The sequence below is a fragment of the Chiroxiphia lanceolata genome, chromosome 9 (assembly GCF_009829145.1).
Source record: "Chiroxiphia lanceolata isolate bChiLan1 chromosome 9, bChiLan1.pri, whole genome shotgun sequence".
NCBI lineage: Eukaryota > Metazoa > Chordata > Aves > Passeriformes > Pipridae > Chiroxiphia > Chiroxiphia lanceolata.
In genome coordinates, this window is record NC_045645.1 from 16,591,516 (window position 1) to 16,613,690 (window position 22,175).

The following is a 22,175-nucleotide window of genomic DNA, read 5'->3' on the forward strand; positions in this document are numbered from 1 at the left end:
AAACGAAGATGAGACTCTTTACCACATGAAAGGATGAGGCTGCTCTTTTCCAGATTGCTTAGAGGACTGATGTGAAGTGACATTTTCAAATACGTTTACATGACTTGGCACTTCTGAAACTGTGAATCTTCTTCATAAATTGTTGAGCCAGCTCACATTAACAATGCAATTAAGTTCCACAGAATTGCAATACATTCTATCAATTTCAGCCAATTATCTCACCTTGAGCTGGTGAGAAAATGTTCTTCACTCTACCTCAGATCTTGGATACCCATCATTGTTATATACCAAAGGCAGACTATGGACAATTTTTCTTAAAATAGAGTAAAAATAATTACCTGTCATATCCAGAATCTCTGAAGCATTAGAAAATGATTGAAATGTAATTCCATTTTCAGACACAGTGTCCTCATTATTTACCCTATGCAAAGTAAAATCTGAGTCTTTAGTTATTGGAGCATGATGATTATTTTTCCATAAACTTTCTTTTCTCACTTCTTGCACGTTTTCACTTGTATTTAAGCAAGCATCAATTTCTTTCACATCAACAGAACTAGCTTTAAATTCTGCATTTTTGTATGTATAACCAGACTTTTTAAATAAGCTGCAAAAGATCCAGAATTTTCATTAGTTTGTTGTAATGTTACACAGTTTGTCTAATATTTGGAAAACATGTACGTTTGTATTAGAAGCAGAACTAGTAAGATACACTAATAATAAAATTGTATCTAACTTTATTTGATCTGACATAAAAACCTCTTTCAAGATATATTTTAACTCTATTTTCATTCCAGAAAGAACCTGAAAGAATTAACTGCCTGTCCAGCTAGGCTCTAACTCCCAACAGCAGATTAACTTTGAATTTCTGCATAATTAAAACCAATAGAGACATACAGGTTCTGAGGAAACCTCTCCTCCCAAGCAGCACTGAAATCACATTGAGAACTGCTCGAGGAATTTATTGCTGACTGGCTGACCGCTGTTATGAAAAACAAGTGATTGTTGCCTTCTTGCTTGTTACCATGCAGATAAAGAACTCAGAGTAGTATTTTGCAAAATCTTTGTTATCTAACAATTCCTTTAAAACTTAAGCAACAAATCTCATGCTTACTTTTCTCAAGAAAGAGGCTGAGCTCAGGTCACATTTAATTAAAGTACTAAAATACTGGCAAAAAGAAGCATCTTTTTTCCTTATACTGAAGAGAATTAGTGCCTGGAGCCCTGGAAAAGAGTACCTTCAACTGAAGGATCCAAAACTTTGTGTTAAACAGATTAATCTAAAATAATAATACCATTCTGACAGTGGTAAGTTATCAGAGTTGACTAGACACGTACCTTTTTCTTAACATTGAATGGACACTCTCATCATCACTGTTTTCCGGAAAATTACTTAACACTTTATTTTGTGAAAAATTTGCACCAGGTTGCTGAGAAAACTCTATTCCTCTTTTAGATTTATCTTCATCAGAAGAGAGAAATGATGAAACTATTTTCAGACTTTCATGCTGAAAACTAATTTTCTCTCTTTCTCCTAGACTTAATTGTAGCACTTCTTTTTCAGAGGCTATGCCAAAAGGAACAGGTGCTGGTGATTTGTCTTCTACTTTTTCAGTGTTACTCTTACATTGTTGTATAAACATCTGGCGCTTTTTCCCTCCTACAAAACCAATAAATTCATATTTCTATTAATATTCATATTCTTATTCATAATCATTTAAGCAAATATTTTCCAAACAGTATCAGCCAAATTTACATATGTTACATGAACTGACATTTCTATCTTATTGCAAGAACTTTAGTGTATATTTTGACTCATACTAATGAATGCAATGTATTTGTTGTCAATTAAAAAGTTATAAAAATAGGGTGACTTTCTTTGCTTCCTATACAAAGTAAAGGAGCAAAACTGTTCCTCAGAACTACAAAGTAGTTTGTAGGACAGAACTCTTCACCCTGTCCCAGAATAAAGATGGTCTTTAAAAATGACACAATGACCAAGCTTGAAGTTCCTGGTACAAACAGCTGTGAGATAAACGCTGCGGTCGCAACAGTCAGAACTGGTACCAATGGTGGTGACAGGCTGCTCTCACAGCCCTCTTGGTTAATTACCACATTTTGCAAGATTAGTTCTCAGTGGGATCGGTGTCCTGATCTGGCAGACCAGATCAACAAGCATTGCTGTTGGCAAAAGGAAGGCAAAGGCAGGAGCAGAAATAAGCAACTAAACCCAACAAGATAACAGAACAGTTCTATTCTGCAGTCTATTAAATTTCAATGTTATCCACTTGGAAATTTCAAATTATAATGTCCTGTTTGTGATACAACCACAACAGTTCTAATTCTACAAACACCAGAAGGCTTATTTGAGTAAGTAGCTCTTAACGGAATTGCTTGTGCCTAAAGTAGAAAAAACCAAACCACCTTCTGTTTTAAAATAATTCTTAAATAGAGAATATCATAATCAGCACAGAAGCTAAGAAATGCAGAAATCTGGTTGACAGAGAGAAAGCAACAAAATTCTTTAAAATAAATTTCCTTAAGGTGATTCCGAGTGTCTAGACGGGAGGAATATGCCACTTTGCAGCAATTAACGACCACATTCAAATTTCGCCACCTGAATGGCAATTTGATAAAAGCCCCAAAAGGGAAGAAAAAAGCTAGTTTCATATAAACTCTGTACCTTGAGTGAGAGACAGGTCATCAGATCCATGTGTTAACATTGGGCTCTTACAGCCCTTCCCACTGTGATACAGTGCTTCGTGAAACAATGTGGAGTAACTGAAATTTTGATTATACTTCTGACCTTGCCCACTTCTGCACAGTAAACCTGTGGCCTGTATAAGCCTAAAGAGGACTGTTAACGCTCCAAATACATCTTACACCATCATTCTCCACTAAAATACACTCTATGTCTATACTTGCATACCTAGAATAGTTCATATTTCACAGCAAAAGAGGAGGAAATATCTGTCACATATTATTTGTTAAGTAATTTCAAATGAATGTCAAATATTATGGTTTAGTTGGACTTTGCAGTGTTATGTTTATGGGTGGACTTGATCACTTTAAACGTATTTTCCAACCTTTCCAATGATTCCATGATTATATTCTATGATATTTTACCCATATGAGTGTTGGCTGACTTTTTTTCCAGTTCCCTCTGTAACTCCTCTGCAGCTGGAATTTCAGCAATAGCTGGAGCAGGTGCAATAAACCAAGTCTTAGGCTCTTCATTTTCTAGATACCTATTTTTAACACACAAATATAAGGCAAAAGCATTCTGTAAGCACCCTCCACAACATCTAGCTCAAAATCACTAATTATAAATAACCTACTGTTCCTCTTGCTACAAAATATTCTTATACTTCAATTCATTTGATTTTTATTTCCATAAAATTAAAGAGGCAAAACTTCTGCTAACCTCTATTTGTTATAGCCCTAAGATACACCTGCATCATTCAATGTGCTTGGAAACATTTCAAAGTACGGGTCATGAATCTGGAAATTTCTAGTCCCACATTTCTATCAGTAGACAAAAAAGTGAGTCACAAGAATACTACTGTAAAATGATTCAGAGTGTGGAAAATCTTGCAGAACAGTTATATATGTCTAACAATAAAGCTTTACCTTTGTCTCATATCTGGTCTTTCATAAAATAAATTTTCCAGTGGAAAGACCATGTCTGCAGAGTTGAACATTTTTAGATCAAATGTGAAGTCTCTTAATTTGCAAAGGGTAGCACAAGCAACTGTAAAACTGGAATACAACTGAACCTGTATAAAGCAATAGGAAGTTTATTAGTTCTAAGTGTCAATATTTTCTGAATTGTTTTCTTTTAGAGCTTTTGCCTGCATCCTTAATTCTTCTTCAAACAGAGAATCTCTGTCCTGATAAAATATGGTTCCTATTACTTATGACTAAAAAATTCCATAGAGTAGCACTTTAAACAACCTTTACACTACTACGATGTGTCTGTAGGAGAAAAGTGGGTAGGAATGAAGATCAAGACAAAGTTTATATTAAAGTATTTAATTTCTAGAAATAATGCTAATATTCTTTTATACAACTACAGACTATATACTTTTTTCTCAAATTGTTTCTGTTCTGAAGGAAAAATACAATGTCTTATGATTACAGTCTGTCAACCTTTTGCAAAATAAAATTATACCTAAAAAAGTCAACAATTATTTTAATTTACAAGAAAACAAGATTTTTTTAAACCTACATGCAAATTGCTTACCTGGATAACTGGAGTACAGACCCAATTCCTTAATGTTAACAGGTTTGTTCTGAAACATCAGAAACAGAGATTATTTCTAAACTATTTATAATATACACCAGTCTTAAAAATACTCCACCTAGTTTAAATGTTTTTCATTTAGCACCAACTGTAGACATTAGATATATTTTCTTTATGCATTCATGTTGAGAAGTTTCACAGCTCTTAATTCTGCTTGAGGACAAGTTTAAAAAGCAAAGATCTTACTAAAAGAATACTAGAGAGATGATTTTTTGACTCAAAAATCTTAGATTCACTAAAACAAATTGTAAAATACCAAATGAAGCTTATAAAGTCCAATAAAGGCCAACTCTGGAGATAAGGTAACAAAGCAAAGCTATCTACTTTACTTACAGAGATATACCAAAGGCAACACTTCTTTTGTACTCCAGCATCTCATCAGTAACACATGAAAAGAATCTTTAAGAGTGCTAGTAATAATCCATGCTGGTGCTTATCCAACTGAATAACCACTGCTCCATCAGCAGAGCTGCAAACACTGCATACCAGTATGAAATGGCTTTCCTATCTCAGGTGGGGAATCACCAATCTATGATTATGCAATCACCAATCTATGATTCCACTTAAGTAGTTCAGATTTACGATTCCCATCCTTGAACAGTCTTTGTTATATAAAGTATTTGATCCCTCAGATCTTTATGGCCCCCGCTCTCTATGTCATTTATTCTTTGATCAGCTCCATTTATTCCAATTGCTTGATAATATAAATAAAAATAAGATGTCATGGTCATTCTACGAGACTATGGAAACCTGAAAGAGATGCACTCCTTTGTGCAGCTCTGCATTCATCCAGCTGCTCACAGGACGTAAGCTGGGACATCCCTCTCAAAATCTCCAGACAAGCAATAATGAAAAGTCTCTCGGACTTTTAAAAGAATAAAGAACAAAACAAAAAAGGCCACGGTGTGGTGGTGATGGTGGGGAGGAGCCCGAAATGTCCCCACAATGGACAGAAATAAAAGGATCCTTTCCATATGCTCAATACTGTTCGACTGCACAGGTAAAACGCATATTCCAGGCGGCAGAATGAGGGAGCAGGTGTTTGCAGGAGCAGCACGGACCATTGATTCACATTTACAAAAAGGTGTTTGCCAAATCCTGTGAGAAAAGACCTCTCATGTATCTGCTTTAAGAAACACCCCACTACAAACACTACAGGCCACAAGGGGTTTTGCTCACTTTTGAAGCCCCTTTACTTTTCACCCTCCTCCTAAGCCAAGTCCTTTCCTCAGATCACCTCAGTGCTCTCTCCCGGGGCACAAGGTGAAGCTCGCAACCTTCCGGAGTACTGGCCCAAACAACCCGCGACTGCGCACTCCCGGCCCTGGTTCCGGTGCCCCAAAGATTCAGAGGACATCCCCAGCTCACTTGCACTCCTTCCCGGGCTCTGCGAGCCCCTCAGAGTCAGGCTTCCTCTCCCTTCACTGAGGAAGCAGAACCTGCGAGCGCCGCTCCCACCTCACCGACAGCGCCTCCCGCCGCCAGCACCGTGTAAAATGGCGGCCGCGGTGGGGCCGCGTGGAGAAGCCGCCTCAGCCGGGCCGGCGGGAAGCGGCGATGGCCGCCCGCGCCTCCCTCCGCAGTGTGCGGGGGCCGGTCGGCTTCCCCTCCGGCTCGGGGGCTGAGAGAGCTCCCGCCGGCGTTCCCAGTTCCCTGCCCGCTCGGGGGCCCAGGGCTCCCGCCGGCGCGAAATGGAGGGCGGCAGGCCCGCTCCCCGCCAGCTGCCTTTTCTCTGAGGGGCGGCCCGGCCGCAGCACCAGCAGACCCGCTACTCGGAAATCCTGAAGCGATAGGAAGGGATGGGGCTAAATTCCCCATATAAATTGTCAAAGAGGAATGTGGAGAGACTCCACTGGTGCAAGATTTAGAGCTTGGCAAACATGGCAATTGCTCTCTTGGAAAGTCCTTACTCACTTTGACCCCGGTATAAACTAGAAAAGGCAGCTGATTCCTGACCCATATGACTCTGTTAGCAAAATGATTCCTGCAGAAAGAAAAAATATACGGAAAATATTGATCGTTAATATACTTTATAGTGGATTTTTGCGAATTTTTTTCCTTGCTGATGAACTGGAGCAACAAAATGCCTCAAATTCTACAAATTGAAGCAATATCACATAAAGTATTTGTAAAATGCAGCAGTAAGTTGCTTTTTATTTCCCCCCACAGAAATATTGCAATTTATAATCCTGGACTTGCCATTAGAGAATAGTTTTTGAACTAGTAAATTTTAAATAAATTGCAGAACTGTCTCAGTCTAAATTTTAAGCTGGTTCAAAGCTTCATGCCATTCAACAAATACTATAGAAGCAGCTACTGTAAATATGTATTTCCTCATACATAAATAGATGAAAAGATTTTCTCAAATATTGATTGATTTTAACATAAATAATTTTTATTTAATTATCTTTTTTCTTTCTTGAAAATACTGATTAATTTTTAACTTTCCATTTCAAATTCTTAGATATTGTATGTTTACATAATGTGTGTTTGCTCAAGCCATACAAGCCCAGGTCAATTAAAAGCGCGCAAGAAAGGTTATACTCATTTTTACAATTCAGTATATATGAGGTCTTTCCTTTATTAATTCTTACCTTAAAAATACTTGCATCAGAATTGTGTCATAATATTCCAAAATTTACACCACATGTTTAGATGCTTTAATCCACCTCCTCAACTAATTACTGGGCAGACAGTCAAAGGTGAGAAGCACTTCATTCGTATTTCCAACATGACAGGATCTTGGCCAGCACAGAATAACAAAAGATTTTATGATAAAAAGGTTAGAGTACAATTAGGATTTCTGATAAACCCATTGTCTGCAATTGAATTCTGAAGCCACCAACATTATTCAGTAATCTGAATAAAAGCGGAGAAATGTTTGTGCTTATAAGCATACAGTAAGCATTCATTTTTTGCTTGTAATAAATTCTGAAACCAGAAAGCATTTTTCCTTCTTACTATTAAAGAATGCCTTCTTCGATTCTGGCCTCAGGCAAGTTTCCATCTTAGTTCACAACATCTGCTTTTAGCTGACCAGACTTTAATGTTTAAAGCCATAATACAAACAGTTCATTTTTTAAAGCTGTTTTTTCTTCGATTCCTTTCCCTAGGTGACATCTCCCTCAACACACACACAAATCACATAAAATATATAGCAAAGCAGTCTCTCAACTGCTCTGAGACAGTTTAATTTTTGATTTTCCCGAAGCCTAACATCTGATCTGCCATATGTTTTGAGTCTTTCCAGCTTGTGGAGATCACATACTAAGTCATAAACTTGCATGTTCTGGAGCAATGCAACTAGAAAATCATGAACACCAGACATTGGTCAGTGATCCGTACGATAACAGACTAATACTCATACTTGCTAAATACAGAGCTGTTAGAAGATTCAGTTTTCCCCAGAACTTACAAATTGAACAAATCAGCTACAAACAAATTAAATACATAAAAGCAGGAGGACATAAGCGATCTGACAACCAGTGGTGTCTTCTCTCAGCTTCGTTTGGCTTTATCCACAATTTCAGAGGCATGACAAAACCACTGGTCTAAAAAGCACCCTACCTCATGGCAGAAATCACTCTGAAATGTTAGAAGGTCTAAAGTCACAGGCAACTCCTGAACTGCATGATTTTTACCATTGCTTGAGGTGGTTTCAATTACTCATTTATTAAAGAAACTGTAAGATTCAAGAATTAAAAAAAATTTGTAGCTGTAATCTTTTCCAGTCAAATAAAATACAAATAAAAATACAGCAAAAATTAAGTTGCCTGGATGAGGAAAAGGGGAGTTTCTTCCATTTTCATGTTGGCTAGTATTTACAAATGTGGGCCGGATGTTGCACCACCCTTGCAAAAACTTTAAACAGGTGAATAACTTAGTTTGTGGCAGCTGAAATTACTCACGTGCATAAGTGTTTGCAAGATTAGGTCTTAAGAGAGCTAAACGCGGCTCCCGCTGGGACCTGGCAATACTGCTCTGCATGTCCGCCGGAGGGGATCTCCCCGAGCTGATACAAGGCACTGCTCCCCAGGGCTCAGCCAGCAGCCTGCTCTTGCTGTGCCCTCAACAGATGCTTCTCCAGGAAGTTTAGCTCTTGAACTTTGAATTTGATGTGGCTAAATTAAATTTTTTTTATCACTATTGCTTTTCTCATGGCGAGGTGGTGAAAGCGTTCTTTTCTGTATTTTTTTACATTTGTTTCCTTTTTTAATTTCTAATCCATACAGGTTTTTTTAAATTTTTTTTTACACTTAAGACATGAGCTCCTCCCACTGAACCCCTCAGGCGAAGACTAACCATCAACGACTATTTTCATTATGGATAGTATTAGTATTGTGCTTCAACTTCACAAAACAAGCACATTCCACATTTACAACTCCACCCTGAACAAATCTTATCGTGTACAAACATTTATTTTGTCATGTGCTATTTAGAGACACTACCAATTTTGCACATAGACAAAGGAGATAATGTAATATTGAGTATAGATTTTATAGTTCAGATAGCTAATACTTTTCCATTCCTGTATCTAAATCATAGGCTCAGCTGATAAAATGAGACATACATGCAGAAGGAAAGAAAATGAGACTAATGCTGTGGTGATATTTGCTCTTTTGGAGTGTATCTCCTAGGAGGCAAGTCATTGCTGCTTCCCTTAAAAGTGAAACATAAAGAATGTTTCATTGATAGTATCCGTGGAGTCTGCTTTTGTACAGATGACAAATAAGCCTGAGAGTTATATCTGCAACCACTGTTTTGGAAAATTCCTGGCTATTTTCATCTTGTCTGTTCCAACATTGTACTTTTTTAAAGGTAGGAAGAGAATGGATGCTTTTTAAGCTAGAGCTATTTTGTTGAAGTCAGGTCTCAACAAAATGCTCTTATTTTATTAGCTTTTTGCTCTAAATGATGATGAATCAACAGTATTTACTATTATACAATAGCTAACATCTGAATTCCAGATCCTCTGATGGTTTATGCCCTTTGACAATGTTTCCTGCCAGCAAAATTTCTTTCTTTGGATTAGAAACTATAATTCCATAATTGAGACCGCACTGTTTATGAACTTCATTTGGTGTACAGTTTTGGGAATTTTAAAAATATTTACTCACAGTAATCTTCATGTATCACTCTGAATCATTCAATAAGTGTACATCCAAAGTGCTCATCTTCCAAATCATCAGTTCTATACGTATTCCTCAGTAATACTTGCAGACCAGTTGCTTTGAGTTAGGTTTGTAAGTGAAATCCTTCTAACTTGCTGCTGCTCAGTAAACTGAAAAGATGATACACTTATTGGAAGACAAGGTCGATAGAATAAGGCACAAATTGTAATTCTAAGGAAAAGGGATGTTTCTCATCATGGAAAAGCTATTTATACAGAAACCTTAACATGACTGAGATATTTGTCCATATTCAAGGGACAGAAGAAAATCTGTGAGTTTTGAAAATACAGATATGATAGAGAATGAATTTTTAGAATACATTTTGTTTTACACATAGCATTTTTATTCTCCAAGAAAGTTTATAGCTGTTCAAATGTGTTTGGTTATTTTGGCAAACAATGTTTTGAAGAGTAGGCAAGAGGTAGGAAAACAACAACACTAAGAGCACTTACTATCTATATATCTGATTCCTTCCCAGAGAAATTTGTTTTCTTGGCTTTGTGTCCACTTCATTTTCTTTAGAAAAAAAAGAAGCAAATACTTTAGCTACTGTTCTCTTTGAAATGCTCATCAAAAGATTCCTAGAAAAAGTTCATCTTCCTCACTTGTTTTCTTCCTTCCCTGGTTGGTCCTAATTACCAAACTTGTACTGATGAAGGTGGAATAAAGCAACTCAGCCACATAAACAGCATTTAAAGCAGCAGTATGATACACATACAAAGTGCATGGGGTCCAGCCAGTATGATTAATGGATTGATGTAGTGAGGATTAAGACACATATGTATTCTAGAGATAATTCTCTTAATTAAAAACTATCTTTTCTAGGATGACAGCCTACTTTCTCAGTTATTTCTAATAATCTTCCATACTGTAGCTATGCTGTGCATTTTAAGTTAAACAGCAACAATATGCCAATTAAATTTCTGCAGACTATATGATCTGAACACCCTACAGATCCTTAGCTTTTTCAAAGTAGGTCCGTGTATACAGATTTTGTTTGATCTCTGGTTCATGTCAACCTGGTTTTGAAACATACCATGACTAGAAAATGTTTCTTTATGATATGTTAGGTATCAAGAATGTGATCTATACTGATAGAGAAGGAAACAAGTTCATGTACTGATCTTTCTTCAAAAATGAAGTTTATTCTCCTTGCATTAAGGTAGAAAGCGTACATTCCTCAAAGTTTGTATTTTCTCCCATACTTACTTATTTTAACTTTTTATGATCATAAAGAATATTTGCCTTGAGCCTTATGATTTTAAATTTAATAATTTGATGCTTGATAATATAACATATTTACTGATGCATCAGGAAAATGTTGAGTGCAAAGCTGTGTGTCTTGTAACAAAGTGTGGTCTAGTTCCGAGGAGAGTGTTAGGATATTATTGCAGTGCAGGTAATACACAACAGTAAGTACAAGTGCAGAAGTATTACATGTCCTTGGAGGTGATGGAAGGGACATAAGCCAACCCTCTTGTCTCCATATCAGATACCAGAAAACTGTTTATGTTTTGCACCACTCAGACCATATTGGTTTAGTAACTTAACATGACTTTGGCCTTTGAAAGGTGTGGGGAAACCATTCTGTTGCAGATGCAACACACACGAATGATACAAGTATCTAATATCAGGATGAGAAGAAATGGCCTCAAGTTGTGCCAGGAGAGGTTTAAATTGCATATTCTTCACTGAAAGGGTCCCCAGGCATTGGAACAGGTTGCCCAGGGAAGGGGTGGAGTCACCATCCATGGGGATATTTAAAAGACCTGTAAACGTGGTTCTTAGGGACATAGTTCAGTGGTGGACTTGGCAGTGCTGGGTTAATGGTTGACTTGATAATATTAAAGGTCTTTTCCAACCTAAACAGTTCTATGATTAAGGTATCTGTTGAGTACTTCATCATAGTTCTTGGGTTCACTGACCTCCATTCTATTGCACAACTCTTGAAGGCATTTGAATAGAATATTTTTTCCAATTCAAGCTAATTTGTACCTCTGTAAATTCCAGTGCTATCATATTTTTTGACTGAAAATCCTTGTGAAACAAGTATAATTCAAAACTTGAAAGTGGCAAGTATCTTACATTCAGTCTTTCATGCAGTCACTTGTACAGATGCTTAGCTTCCAGTTGGGGCATTTGAGGCAATTGTACCTGTTCCTGACATGATGTCTTCTGAAAACAAACTCCAAAACATTACATGAGAAGCAGCAGAATAGAGATCCTGAGTAAACTCACATTTAAGAAATTGTCCATCACCAGGTGGGTTTGTTCCAAGCCAACTGCAGACTCCAAATTGCAGAGCATGTCAGGAGTAGGCACTGTATTAGATTGAACACATTCAGAGAAACTTCCAAGCTAGGGAGTAAAGGCGATGACTGAAGCTTGGGAACTTCCCACAATCACAAAAACATTTGAGTACAAAAATCCCACTGTACTTTGGCACAAAATGCTGAAGATGGTTTACATAGACTCAACTTATCCTCAAAGTAGCACAACTGCTTTGGTGACAGTGGAGAACCTGAGATATCAACATGTTGCAAAGAAAGAGAAAAACTTCTGTCACACAGGATTTTTGATAAAAATGGAAGAGGCAGCAAGGAACACAGTTGAAAAATGCAGTGTGTTGACATACTACCAAAAGAAACAGAGTTAGATATGAAACACTTTTATAACAAGCTGACTACTGACAACGATACAGAAAGTAGGTGACAGCATTTCAAAGTCAAGACATTCTACATAGTTGTTGATGTGTTTACAACATAGATGAAAGAGCAGTTTCAAGATTTCACAGAGAAATGCAGGCTGACACGTTGACACTGATAAAGTTTTAAAAACATCTTCTCACATAAAGCCATGAAGAAAACTTTTTAATTTGCATATTTAGTCCAGCTATTCACTAATGAGTCCTTTCATGTATTAATTCAGACCATATAAACTTACTGGTAAATTTTGTGATAAGATATTCACAAGAGGGCATATATATTTAAATAGATGAAGAAAAGATGAAATGATCAGTGGACTCTACCTACAGAAGAAGTCAGGGTGTCATGATGGTCTGACAGTTTTCTGTGTCTTCTACTATAAGGTGGTATATGTGCTTTCTGCTAGAATGTTCTGTGGAAAATTGAAAGCCCTGGCTTTCTATGTAATTCTGAGGAAAACTTGGGAACTTAGAGTCTAGTACATCGCTACAAAGTATGGTGGGGTTCTCCCTTCTCATTTTACCAAACAGCATTACAGTTACAGCATTCGCTGAAGATCCCTTCCCTTTTAGTGAAATTATTTCAATCCACATCTCCCACCTCGTGAGTGAAAGGTCCCATTACTCAACTATTCGATTTTGTGAGCCAAGCCTGTCTCAGCATTTTCAGGGTAAAACCATTTAAAATAGTATGGTACAATTAAACCTTATATAAAAAGAACACATATGTGCCGACATGACTGTATGACTCAGGAAAAACACCTGAGAATTGGGAGACACACCCCCACCACCACCAAAATTACTGCATTCCCCTTGGCTACAAGAGAATACAGTCACGAGTGCTCTTGTCCAAATATTTAGTTCATCCAAAGGAACCCAACCAAGTAAACCCAACCCACTATAAGGAAGCAAAGTATTTCTAGTGATAACAGTGATGTTTGCATCACATTTGCAAGAAAAGCCAAAGGGTCAAATCACTATTTAAAAATGGAAAATGTAACTTGTTAATGCTAATAATATTGAATTGAAGAAGTGGATTTTATATAGCTTTTAAAACTGTTTAATTTACTATGAAAGAAACTAGAGATTAAAAACTCATTCCTTAACAGAAGGTTTCTGCAAATCATACCAACTTACAGAAAAGTAGTAAGATCAGCCTAAGCTAAACTGTTTCTACTAGCATCACTAAATATTACAACGTGTGGGTTTCAAGTGTTTAGTGGGATTCACCACTTCTTTTACTCATTTAAGCATCTTGTTTCCCTGTAAAACATGCTGGAATTGCAACATCTAGGCAAATGACTTTAACATTTGGTCTTCATAAGCTGACTACAAAATACTCTATGTGAAAAAAAAGATATTTCTTTATGAAAAGGGTTATTTTCTTTCTTGAGAAGTTGCTGATAAAATTCTCATGATATTCAGACAGTATTTTAATTAAACATATATACAAAAAGAAATCTACCTCCTGTCTCCTTGTTTCAGCTGTTGTTTTTCTTTTGGCTTCACTCTACAGAGTGGTATGACAAAGGAGGATGTAAGAATCCCCAACATGAGCTCCTTCATGTAAAAAGCCATTAAATTTCACCAAGTCACCCCCTTTTTGAGAGCTGTAACTTTTCCTTTTCTCTCCACCCTTCTGTTTTCTCCAAAGTGTGACCCTTGGCCTATATTCACAGTCTGCACATAGACTGTGGAAGCAGAGGGATTTGAGGCAGAAACATTTCCTTGGGCAATAGAAGTAGCAACAGCAGGAGTACCAGGAAAAACAAAGTGTTAGGATAAATCTCCCCTTAAAAAAAAAAATAAATCACAGTGCCAAGCTATTCCTCACAGCTACTATAGACCTATGGGGAAGAATCTTAATCACCCATGCACAAGGTACAGAATACAGATCCACAGAACTTCAAAATTAACTTAGATAAACTTACAGTATTCATTCAAAATAATAGTAATTAAAGAAATTGAATGTGAGCAAGAGAAATGCACTGAAGTGTTAAGACATAAGCCCAGCAACCATGCAGTTTTAGAGCATATATTTATAGAGCTCTGCAAGGCAGCTCCAAACACTGCTTTCCAGATGGCAGAGGAGAGCAGAGACACAAAGCAGTTATAGCAATGGAGCTGAGATCTATCACCACAATAACAACCGTGCAATAAAATAGCAGACATCAGCAAAGTGGAGGAGGTTTACTCACAAAAAGCAAAAAAAGAGAAGCAGCATAGGGAAGGGCTCCAAGAGTGGCTGAGGCTTCTGGGAGTGGCATCTAAATCGTGACTTCCCAACTTTGGCAGCACTTGCCTTGGTTAGCTCCCAAAGAAAAATCTGGTTACATTTACTTACAGGTATTTCATGTTTCAAAAGTAAATTCTTATTTCCCTTAGTATATTCCAAGCTTTTAAATCAGGGTCTTTGCTACCGCTTCTTGTTATCTGTTTCCCAAAGACTAAAGGGAATTTGTCTGTCACAGTCTTTCTGCTTTGTCATTAGCTCATGGGTGTGCATTGTGTGTATTTCAATAGTTGAAAATACAGCTTGGCTGTCACCTGGTCCTTCTTACCTGACACTGAGAGCATGAAATATGCTTCCAGCCTAGAAATACAAGCACACACACATACTAGTACCTATCAGTCCAAGAGCAAAAAACTACAGCGATTATCTTAGGGAACAAGAGAGCAGCACAACTCCCCTTTTGACTACCACTGCTACATATTCAGCCTGAAATAAGCATTTTAACCATTGTTCCTTTCCTGCCAATTAAACAGTTGTAAAATGTGTCACTGAAATACAAGGAATTATAAGGCCTTAGACTGATTTCCCTGTAACTACCACCTCACTTCTCTGGTAGTAAAATATAGCTTTATTTTTAATTGTTGTAACTAGTGATTCCTTTGTTGATTTATGGGAAGCCCACAGGCACTCTCATCACAGTAGAAGATTTTAGGATATAGGATACTAGTGTTTGGCAGTTTGATTGGTTTTGTCTTTATCCTCGGACAATTTAGTACCCATTCAAGGTGATGCTTGAGAAATTTACAGAATAACACTGGGCTTTAATTGGTTAAAACTGCCATTTTTCTGTTGAAGACCATTTCAGACAGTGTGGTGGAGTAGGATAAAGTCAGGTCTGTTCTCCAGACTAAGGGAACAGCTTTCATTGCTCACAGAGGGCAGGTAAGTAAAAGCTAGTGAAATACCATGACCACCATTAATGTGACACAGGAATTAAAACAGTGCATTTCCACTAGACCTGGTTGGAAAATAGAGTTTTTATCCTGGTAAAATTGTAATACCTCAGACTGCTTCCCTTTTAAAATATCCAATTGTTTTAAGACTTCCCATAAAATCTTTGGGCAAAATTGGTATCCTCAAATGGCATATTCTGATTATGGTGAAATTCCAGCAGGACGTGATCTTGCTTCAACAGTATTTCAGTAGTTTCTAATTCATTAAGAACAGCCTTGTAGAAAAAGGCATTAAAATGAGGGGGGTTTTAAGTACAGAATTTTTTTTTTAATTTCAGTTATATTTTTGCATTATCTGTATATTTCCTAGTTTTATTTTAATAGTGAAAATCTCAGCAATGTTATTTGTTATTGGCATAAAAACGAGCCATCTTTTCCCTGATGATTTATATAGCTAGACATTATGTAGCATGCATCTTAAGCCCTATATAATTGAAATTTGCACAAAATTGCATTTCTAGGTTATATTTTTATGTTATGCAAAGAACTGTTGACTGTATGTTTGGAAAGGATTAAAAAAGCACTATTGTCATTAAATTGGGGAGAAGGGATTACTACTTACCAAATTTCTATTCATATTCACAACACTTCAAGTAACTGCTATTTTAAACATCAAAACCCGCAAGAAATATCTACAGGAATATTGGAAAAGAAAGGAAAAAACCCTGATACTAAACACAAGTATTGCTGTGTTTCATTACTGTAATTGCTGCATTAAACCAAGCTTTTACGTTAGTAATCTACCAGTTCTCAGGAAAAAGAAACAAAATATTTCAATCATATACATCCAATTTCTCTGGTTTAAAATTAATTCCTTTCAAAGAAGGTATCAGTTAACACCAGAGAGATTTTTGCCCCTTTGCAATGCTCTATAGTTCTGAAACACTAGCTGGAAATAGGACTTCAAGGCAGTGGAGGAGAGCATAAGATGACTTCAGGAGCTTTCTGTGATTCTGTATCCATTGAATCATTAGTAGTTCTGAAACTCAAGAAAACTGGGTATTGTGTAAAATAGCTTGAGGGAACAGCTTCAGAACATTAAAATACAGTCCACAGGCAATTTTCTAAAAGAACACTCCTTACCATAGTTCTGTCCTCCTTTTAAATATTTTAAGCTAGATGCCTTAAGTGATATATGTATTGCTTTCCTTTCAGTATAAAATTTCTCTTTGACAGACGGCTTTGGTGTGAGGGCCCCAGCACTGCTGCCTCCTGGGGGCTCCAAACCGCTTCCCTCAGCCCGCCAGGATCCCAGCACACCTCCACCAGGGATGCTGCTGTGCTGGTACAGTACAGCTTGCTTTGTATGTATTGCTTTCTTCTTCTGCGTGTGAGTATGGAACACTTTTCTTATGAACTGTGCTTCTTTGTTCTTGTATTAGTGGCTCTTTGGACCAAAAGTGTGGTAGGTGCAGGGAAACACCAGACAATACCTCTGCTGCTCTGCACTCGTCAGTGAACTGAGGGTTAATTAATGCTCTGTTATATTGATGTACACAAGCAGTAAATAGTCCTCTCTAATGGTAATCTAAGATAAAGTACACACAAATAAGATTAGCTAAAACCTGGGATTTTAGGGTAGGAAGTTGGAGGCTTTTAGATATTTAAAATTTTAAAGATTTTTAAAATTTTTTATTATAAACTGTAGAAGTAAGAGGCAAAGTTGCCTGTGGGTCATGAGTGGGGACAAAGACTGGAACAACACTTTATTGTGGGAGAAGTGGGCTTAGAAAGCTTGCTGCTTTTGTTTGTTTGAAAAATCACCTATAGGGATTTTTTTCCAAACAAGACTGAAAGAGCTAGAGTTTAAAAAGCTAGAGTTCAAAAACATAAATACCTATGGTTTCTTCTGGGTTTAGAATAGAAAAGCCTTGTGTGCATACATCCATGCAGATAAGTGGGCACAGTTTTGCTTGTATCCAAAACCAGGTGTTAGATTAAAATAACTGTTCCCACATCGGTGACAACTTCAAAAATAATATAAATGCTACAAGTGTAAAAGATATGACAAGAAAGGTGTTTCAAACAAAGTCAGTTTTCCTGCTTATTAATTCTGAGAGCTGATTCTCCTCTTCATCACTCCTTTTTACACCACTGATGCCAAAATATGGAAAACATGAATACCAACACTGTAAAAAAAAATAAAATCCTTATTTAAAAAAATTTAAGTTCCATGGGTAGAATGCACACAGAATTCAGTTTTAAAATGTGAATAAATAGTATACTGTTCAAGCAATAGTGTACAATATCATGCTTTCCTAAAATGGTATTTTAATTTGAAGAATTTAATCTTGCTAAAACAGAAGACAGATATGAAACAGGTGAATGTTTACTCATGGAAAATACACAAAACAAGAAATTCAGCAGTATCTAAGACCATAATAGTAATAGCAGAACAGTGAAGTAACAATTGCCTGGAAAGAGCATAAGAGAATATATAGCTTTGTGCACTGATTTAAATAAAAGCCTGCATGTATGTTGTTAGATCGTATTGGAAGTGACATTGTGTTAAGAGGATTCAGCCATTGAAGTTGTACTTATGTAAGCTCAGGCAGGATTTGGCCCTGCCTATCACATATATTATACATGTGCTGCTCACTCTCTTTTGCTTTTCTCTGTTCTGACCTGTTGGCTGTCCCTGTTGGCTGTGATGCTGACTTCATTCTTGACCCTGGCTTTCTTCCACACCCCATATCTCCTCTGGCTGCACATTACTGCTCTCATTGCTTTAGCCATCTATTTTTCTACCATAATTTCATCCTTACTGAAGTCTTCCATTAAGAAATCTGATTTTTTCAAGCTATCATTGAAGCTGTTTGCTTTCCTAGTTTAAAACGCTTTTATTTTGACCTTAATGCTTCTCAGTATAAGCACCCTACAGAAACATTAAAATTAATCCACTTGCGGTCAATTTTAATGTAAAAATATGACCATTTTAATCTTCAGCTATCCCTACCAGCTCTTCATTGATTTCAGGATCTGTTAGAAAATGTCTCTTCTTATTTTCTTCCATGGATTTTCTCCAGAATACCTCTTCATCTACAGGCTTGACTTTTCATTCCACCTCTCCTTAGGAAGTAACTTTCATCAGAGCTCTGTGGATGCCAAATGCTATCAAATAAAACTGTTACACACAGCTTTGTTTGCATTGTATATATGCAAATGCAGATAAAGTCAACAGAGGATAATGTTCCATTGGTCAGTGCTATGCAAGAGTGCTCTGGGATACAGACTACCTATGATACGAAATACACCTGTGTCCAAAGGGCGTATTTTGGACAAAAATTAGGATATTGAATTTTCAGAGTTGAGGGGCAATGGTTAGGACACAAAGCCTGTGGCTACGAGAATATTGAATATAATAGGGATCATGATGGCATCACCTCTCATCCTTTCTTCTGGCATGAAAGGCAGTGTTGTAGCAGAGGAGGGCATTACAGTTGCCTCATTTATTTTCCCTTACTCATCAATCTCTGAAGGAAGACACCCTGCTAAGTCGTATGCTTCCACAACAGCTTCATGGTCCTTGTAATTAGAACAAATATGAAGCCTTTTCAGCGTTCCCCAGCAACTCCAAATGAGCACTGTAGTGTTCCTGTGAGGTCCCGTCCCCCGCCCCCCCCCCCCCCCCCCCCCCGTTTAGCACTGCTGTCAACATTCAGTTCTGTCCTTTGTTACAGTTTTACCAACATTGTTTATAAAACTGCTCCTGAGCTGCTTCTGCTATCTGAAAAAAACCCAGCTTTTCTCAATCCTTCCATCCTGCTGCTTTTCCATTTGTTTTCAAACTTCATATAATACCTCTTTCTGAGTGACTCCTTTTACTTTGCTACAAATTTCAGTTAACAGAGGGACAAGAGATTTCTATGACAGTGAGTAACACCTGAAGAATGCCATGGATTTGCACAAATGTCAGTTTACTTCCACATTTGTACCAAAACCAGGTACATTTCAACACCTCACGTTTGCTGAATACATGCACTAGTCACTAGGAAGCTGACAAATCCCACGGAAAAAGTATGAACAGCCACCATTGCATCTCTCATTCCCTTTTCAGGGATGCTAGTAGGAAATCCATTTTCAGTGAGGCAAAAGAACTGGAGTACCTCCCTGTGTTATTCGTGAATTAAATTAATTTTCAGTTGTCTTCTTTGCATTAGGTATTTTAGAAATACCTATTGGACAACAATATTTCTGTTTTCATGGGTAAGTGATTTGGGCTTGCTGCTTTCTTGAACTGTGACATTACTTTTGATCCATTTAATTAATCATTTCCATATTTGTAGCTATAATAGGAAGCAGTTCCCTACTAAGTTGGCATATTTCTGTAGCTGTACCATATGGTCCTATGGCTTGCATACCACAGAATGAAGAACAAAAATAAAAATCAGGAGGTAGCCATCAGAAGTCTGCCCTGGAAAGCTCATGTGCAGCCAAAACCTCTACTCGGAGCATGCTCACACCAAATTACAGCACTAAAATATTTCCTCACAGAGAATATGAAAGGATCCACAGACTCCAAAAGTGGTCTTGTGTAGGAGGACTTTTGGAAAAACTAATGTCTTACATGCCCAACAAACAAAAACCACAAACAAACAAAAAACAAACAAACAAACAAACCCCAAACAAACCACTACAGCAGAAAGCAGGCAACCAGATAATAGGTGAGGTGGTGTGATATAATTTTCTAGATGAGTTTCTTTGCTTAGAGGAACATTAGAAGATTATGACACTTGAGGCCTCAAAAAAGTTCATCTTTAAATGACTGTCCTGCCTGTTCCAGATACAGCCGTATGTATTACTTGATCCTGTTGCTCACCTATCTGGAGAGGGCTTGTCTGATACACCCAAACATGTAATTTGGTAACAAGGAGAGCAAGCTCCCACTTATTTGCCAGAGGTCCCAGTAGACTAGAAACATGGCATGTCTTCCCATGCAGGGAGGAGGAGAAACAACAGCCTTCCCACACCATCACACCCCTGCCCCTCCTTGTGCCCAAACCTGAGAAGGCTCTGCAGGTTTGCATACCCTGATGCAGAGCTGTGCCTGTGACATGGGGCTGAAGCCACAGTAAGCTTCAACATGTTCCTCTGTCAGCCCACAGCAGTTACGACCTTTTCCTGTCATTAGGAAAGTTTGCTCATTGTAGTTTTTCATATAATAACAATGAAGCTAGTTTTCATTTCATTACCTATAGCTAAGAGTAATGAAAAAAGAAAAAAACCCAAACAAACAGAAGAGACGATTCTCTTTAAAAATAAATGAATCAGTCAAGTCACAGCAAACTAGTCACAAGAGAATTCATCCTCAGAACTCAATACAGAACAAGTTCTGCAGTGCACCAATACACACTTTAAATAATGCCTTTCTGAAGCATGTTATCCTCTCTTCTTAGTGAAAGAAAAAAAATCCAAAGCAAAAAGCCAAAAAAGGTTCTGTATCCAAATTCAGTACTATTACCCCTACAGTAGCTGGTAGGTACTGCAATAGCATTGGAGGCAGCTGATTTGGAGGTATGACTACTTACAGTATAAGAGATTGCAAGACATTAATTGTTTTACTCAGACTTTAATATTGTTATCCCAAGGAAAAACTGAAGTGGAAACAGGAGCAAGCTACAAGTATATCACAGTCCAGAATGAGGAATTCTTCTGATTTACTGTTGGCTTGGGAGAACCTAAAAATCAGGTTACTTGGTTGCCCAGACTAAGATACATGGTGCCTGATTTAAATTTCTATACTTGCTTCTTTTGGCCAAAGAAGCTAAGAGTTTTAACCAGGGATGTACAGTTACATGCAAAGAGAGCTGCCAGGCTGGAAAGATGTGGATCAAAACATTACCTGTCAGGAAGGCTTTCACGGAGTCTCTGCTGTACATCTCTGCAATGGAGGAGAGAAGTAAAGGAAAACTGAGCTGACTGCTGTATTTCTTCCTCAGTAAAATCCAGGTGTAATAATGGTCTTGACAGGGCATATCAAGGGCTGGCAGCTCTTGCAGCGCTTGGAGGGACCACCTGGGCAGACAGGATCTCACCAGCCAGGGCTCATCCCACCCCCCATCCAGGGAGGTGAGCTGGGCAGGAAGGGGACAGTCCCCACACCCATCTGTCACCTCCCTGGGCACAGGGACAGCCCAGGACATCATCCCACAACCAGGCAGGTCTGTACAGAGCAAGAGACCAACACTCTTACAGCACCACCAAAGCCCAGGCTAATGACCCCAGGCTGGGCTGAAATAGGGTCCTGGGCAGGGTGGGGCATGGCCTCAGGTGGGGCTGACCAGGCTCATCAGTACCCCCGGGGCTGTGGCAAGTCTGGATGTATGTAACCACTTCCAGAAAAAGGGGAGAAAACAATCATATTCTTATACTAGGTTTTCCTCCTTTTGCAGAGCTAGGAGTAAAATTCCTATTCATTTCACTACTGAAAATTAGTATCTGTCCTCTACCAGGAGTGGAGAGAAAGAAACTGCTTATGGATTTTTGGATCAGTAACTTATCCTTTCCACTTGTGCCCACCATGTAATGTGCAGGAGACAACTCAAGCCTCCAGATTCAGCATTTACTGAATTCCATAGGTGAAACTATGTAATTGAAGAGTACTATATGCACATTTTCTGAACTCATCCGTACTTTTAATTCTAGCCTTACTAGAATATTGCAGACAGCCCAGAACTTTACTTCCTAGATGATATACAAGCTGGGGTTTTGGTTTTTTTTTTTTTGTTTTCATTCATGGGAGTTTAAACATACC

At 37.8% G+C, this 22,175-nt stretch overlaps 1 protein-coding gene across 9 annotated transcripts in view; it reads right to left on the bottom strand.

Annotated features, from left to right (window-relative positions):
• Window positions 1-5,966, bottom strand: part of HFM1 (helicase for meiosis 1) — a 34,909-nt gene extending 28,943 nt beyond the window's left edge. Inside the window, exons 1-6 of one of the 9 annotated variants that reach the window (XM_032696451.1) lie at window positions 5,538-5,966; window positions 4,241-4,289; window positions 3,628-3,773; window positions 3,124-3,245; window positions 1,336-1,657; window positions 339-604 (exon numbers count right to left, since the gene is read on the bottom strand). In XM_032696451.1, the coding sequence (XP_032552342.1) occupies window positions 339-604; window positions 1,336-1,657; window positions 3,124-3,245; window positions 3,628-3,698 (781 nt within the window). In that variant the 5' untranslated portion in view covers window positions 3,699-3,773; window positions 4,241-4,289; window positions 5,538-5,966. Of the gene's footprint in view, window positions 1-338; window positions 605-1,335; window positions 1,658-3,123; window positions 3,246-3,627; window positions 3,774-4,240; window positions 4,290-5,479 lie in introns of all 9 variants that reach the window. The other 8 variants (XM_032696450.1, XM_032696452.1, XM_032696448.1 and 5 more) reach the window with 8 other exon arrangements.
• Window positions 5,967-22,175: the final 16,209 nt, after the last annotated feature.